At 47.0% G+C, this 4,535-nt stretch overlaps 1 protein-coding gene across 1 annotated transcript in view; it reads right to left on the bottom strand.

Annotated features, from left to right (window-relative positions):
- Positions 1–560: 560 nt before the first annotated feature.
- The window catches only part of abt1 (activator of basal transcription 1), a 4,819-nt gene continuing 844 nt past the window's right edge, over positions 561–4,535 (bottom strand). The window contains exons 2-6 of the mRNA XM_034875860.1: positions 3,917–3,999; positions 3,556–3,868; positions 2,260–2,435; positions 1,121–1,306; positions 561–1,033 (exon numbers count right to left, since the gene is read on the bottom strand). Of these exons, the coding sequence (XP_034731751.1) occupies positions 851–1,033; positions 1,121–1,306; positions 2,260–2,435; positions 3,556–3,868; positions 3,917–3,988 (930 nt within the window). The 5' untranslated portion in view covers positions 3,989–3,999 and the 3' untranslated portion in view covers positions 561–850. The remainder of the gene's footprint in view (positions 1,034–1,120; positions 1,307–2,259; positions 2,436–3,555; positions 3,869–3,916; positions 4,000–4,535) is intronic.

Here is a 4,535-nt window from a genome sequence, read left to right as displayed (position 1 = left end):
TGCATGCTACCAGCCGGTAAGTTAACGTTACCACGTGTCTTTAGCTGCATGCTACCAGCCGGTAAGTTAACGTTACCATGTGTCTTTAGCTGCATGCTATCAGTCACCAAGGTAAAGTTACCCCTAGGTCTTTAGCTGCACGCTACCAACCGCTACGCCAAAGTTAGGCCTGTGTTTTTAGCTGCATACTAAACAGCCAATAGGAACGCGCTCGCTCCAAAAAATGACCTGTGATTGGTCAAAGTCTCCCGTCCCTGGCTAGTTTGGTCTCTTTCGTCCAGCTAGTCTAGTTTCCTCTCAGAACACTTTAACCCTCGCGTTGTCTTCCCGTCGACCTGCAAATTTGAGTTTTTCTGGGTTAAAATTGACATTTTGTTCTTCTTTACCGTTTTTGTCAATTTTATTCAAATCTTTTGTCTTTTTTTTATGTTTTAGTTAAATAATTAAAAATGTTTGTTGCTTTTTCCAATGTTTTTATGGGGCCACTTTTTCAGCAAAAAACTTATGTTTTGCTAATTTTTGTAGTTTCTTTTTAACATTTGTTACTTGTTTCCACTTTCTTTTGTCAGAGTTCTGATATAGAGAGTTTTTGTAAACGGGTCGGATTGACCCGAGGACAACAGGAGGGTTAATAACGATACGCTGATAGAGTATTATGTAATTATTGTATTATTGAAACTTTAACAAGCTTGTTACGGTGGGAACAGATGACTAAACTGATTCAAGCTGTTGGCCACGCCCCCTGCTCAGACTGGCCTGTGATTGGTTGGTAAAGGGTTAAAGCATCTCAGTTCCAGATCATCACAATCTGCTTCCATGGAAACCATCGTGTCCAACAGCCAATCGGCGGTCACGCTGATTGGTTGGAGTTGAAAATCTTGGCTAGCAGCGAAACATTCGATTGGCTCTTCTGCTGAATGAGGCGGGCCTTGCTCAGGTGCTTCTGGGTAACGGAGTCCCTCTTCTTCTTCTTCTTCGTCTGGATCTCGTCCTCTGTCTGGCGCTGCGTGAAGTCCCACGTCCGCTCGTCCACCTGGTGGCCACAAATAAAGTTTAGGAACAATAAAGTTAAATAAAGTCCCCTAATACTGTATCTGAAGTCTCATCCATCGGGGTTCACCTGTTGTCCGTCTTTCTGTCTCTTCCTCCTCACGGTGTCCATGCGAGCGCTCTTGTCCACGTTGTTCAGGTAGAAGTTGGTCTCTCTCTTGGCCTGAGACACCTCGGTCCGGAGTCTCTGCTGCAGGACCGTCTGCTCGTAGGCCAAGCGCTCGCTCAGGTGAGTCCACTGGAACCTGTGCAGGTACTGCAGAGAGACAGACAGTCGGGCAGAGAGACAGACAGTCGGGCAGAGAGACAGAGAGAGAGACAGACAAGTAGAGACACAGACACACAGGTAGAGAGACAAAGTAAACCGATTAACGACATCCCGGTATTACAAGATCTCAGTCACGTAGGCCCCTCCTTCTGATGACATCATCATGATGTCAGAGTGTCCCTGTGATGTCAGAGTGTCCCCGTGATGAAAGAGTGTCCCTGTGATGTCAGAGTGTCCCCGTGTTGTCAGAGTGTCCCCTTGATGTCAGAGTGTGATATCCGAGTGTCCCTGTTATGTCAGAGTGTCCCCTTGATGTCAGAGTGTGATATCCGAGTGTCCCTCTGATGACAGAGTGTCCCTCTGATGTCAGAGTGTGATATCAGAGTGTCCCCTTGATGTCAGAGTGTCCCGTTGATGTCAGAGTGTGATATCAGAGTGTCCCCGTGATGTCAGAGTGTCCCCTTGATGTCAGAGTGTCCCCGTGATGACAGAGTGTCCCTATGATGTCAGAGTGTGATATCAGAGTGTCCCTGTGATGTCAGAGTGTACCCGTGATGACAGAGTGTCCCTCTGCTGACAAAGTGTGATGTCAGAGTGTCTCCGTGATGACAGAGTGTCCCCGTGATGTCAGAGTGTCCCCTTGATGTCAGAGTGTGATATCAGAGTGTCCCTCTGATGACAGAGTGTGATGTCAGAGTGTCCCTCTGATGACAGAGTGTGATGTCAGAGTGTCCCTCTGATGACAGAGTGTGATATCAGTGTCCCTCTGATGACAGAGTGTGATGTCAGAGTGTCCCTCTGATGACAGAGTGTCCCCGTGATGACAGAGTGTGATGTCAGAGTGTCCCCGTGACGACAGAGTGTCCCCGTGACGACAGAGTGTCCCTGTGATGTCAGAGTGTCCCCGTGACGACAGAGTGTCCCCGTGACGACAGCGTTACCTTGATGGACCAGAGGTCAGAGGAGAAGCGCTGGCGCTTCCTGGTTCCCATCGGTGTGTTGTTCAGAGACGCCGCCACCCTCTTCGCCACTCGTTTGTCTCTGAACTCCACCCATCCTTCGGTGAAGTCACACCTCCGCAACCCGGACTTCTTCTTCCTCCGTCTCACCAGGCCGTCTGAGGACCGAGGAGACAAGAGAAGAAGAAGAAGCCGTGGTCAGAAAACACACGGACACTACAGTAATCCCAAGCTGTGTTGGGAACAGCGTGTCACTGCCTGATGTGAGTCTGCGTCACTTAGTAACAAGTAGCATTCAAGATGCTAACGACAAGTAGCAAACAAGGTTCAAGGAGGCTTTATTATCCCCTGGGGGGGGGGGGGGGGGGGGGGTATTTGTTGTGCAGAAGCATGTAACATCAATAACACACATGTTATACAATACAACAGCCAAACATCTAGAAACAAAATAAATAAGTACTACATGGAAGTCCACACTTCACATTGACTTATTAACACAGCCTGCAGCAGCAGGGACAAAGGAGTTTTTGAGTCCGTTTGTCCTTCTTTTAGGATTTAGACTGAATCCAGACGGCAACAAAATGAAGCAGCCATGCAGGGGGGTGACTGGGGTCTGTTCAGGGGGGTGACTAGAATTCAGGGGGGGGACCGGGGTCGGCCAGGACTGACCGGGCCTTCTTGGGGGACCTTGTCTCATATACAGAGTTTAAGTCAGTCAGAGGGTTTTGAGAAATCTTGCCACACAGCTTAACTATATATTACAAGATGCTAACGAGATGCTAACGAGAGACTTCTGTAACGTCAACACAGTAACAATGGACCTACTTAACCAAGTTGGTTCACTGCTAGCTTAGCTACAAGTTAGCATCAATCAAAACAAAGGCTGTCACTTGAACGGTGTTTTGAGCTAACGTTAGCAATAAGACAATCGCAGCTAAAACAATTTTGAGATGTCTGCTAGCTAAGCTACAAGCTAGCATCAAATACAACCAAGGCGGTTTAGTTGACGTTGACTCGGATTCCTTTGGCGCCACTTTGACACGTTATTAATTACGACATTATGTCTTTTCGTAAACAGCTGACGTAGCGGCGGTGCGCGGTGTATGTAGCAGGAACCCTGTTGTGCGTCTGCCCTATTTCTATGATACCATGGCGGCAGAAACGTTACCATGGCGCCGCCATCAACACATCACCACAGAGGAAACACTGTGTGTTGTACACACTGTGTGTGTGTGTGTATTCCTGTGTGTATCATCTGCGTATCTGTACGTGACGTACCTTCAGGCTGCAGGAAGATGCGTCCGATCTCGCCGTACGCCGACAGCAGGTTCCTCAGGTGTTTGGGCCGGAACCTCGGAGGAACGTGGCCCAGGTAGAGGATACCTGGGACACACTTCCTGTCTGCACAGGAAGTCATCCCAACGGCTTTCCGTTTCTTCTCCTTCGTCACTGGAGCATCTTGGTCACCATCTTCTTCACCATCATCATCATCATCTCTCTCTGCAGCAGATCCCTCGTCTTCTTCTTCTTCCTCCTCCTCCTCCTCCTCCTCCTCCTCTTCTTCTTCTTCTTCTTCTTCTTCCTCCTCCTCTTCTTCACCTTCCTCTTTCAGAGCTGAAATCTTCCCCTCCTCTTCTTCCTCTTCTTCTTCACCTCCCTCTTCCTCTTTCAGAGGTGAAATCTTCCCCTCCTCTTCCTCTCTTCCCTCCATCGCTCTACAGACTGACAAACACAAGCATCTGTTTTCAGGATCATCGAATCAAGTTTATTTCATTTATTTAGACTTTAAAAGTCACAAAAAGACAAAAACATTTCAGGGGTTCTCCAGCATAGAGGAACGTTTGCCTATGCTAATGTTAACTAGCATGTTAGTTAGCAGTAAGTAGCCTGTGCCTATGCTAATGTTAACTAGCATGTTAGTTAGCAGTAATAAGCCTGTGCCTATGTTAACGTTCACTAGAATGTTAGTTAGCAGTATTTAGCCTGTGCCTATGTTAATGTTAACTAGCATGTTAGTTAGCAGTAATTAGCCTGTGCCTATGTTAACGTTAACTAGCATGTTAGTTAGCAGTAATTAGCCTGTGCCTATGTTAATGTTAACTAGCATGTTAGTTAGCAGTAATTAGCCTGTGTCTATGTTAAGGTTAACTAGCATGTTAGTTAACAGTAATTAGCCTGTGCCTATGTTAATGTTAACTAGCATGTTAGTTAGCCGTAATTAGCCTGTACCTATGTTAATGTTAACTAGCATGTTAGTT

This window comes from Etheostoma cragini, chromosome 7 (assembly GCF_013103735.1).
Source record: "Etheostoma cragini isolate CJK2018 chromosome 7, CSU_Ecrag_1.0, whole genome shotgun sequence".
Lineage (NCBI taxonomy): Eukaryota > Metazoa > Chordata > Actinopteri > Perciformes > Percidae > Etheostoma > Etheostoma cragini.
This window is presented reverse-complemented; position numbering and strand designations above follow the sequence as displayed.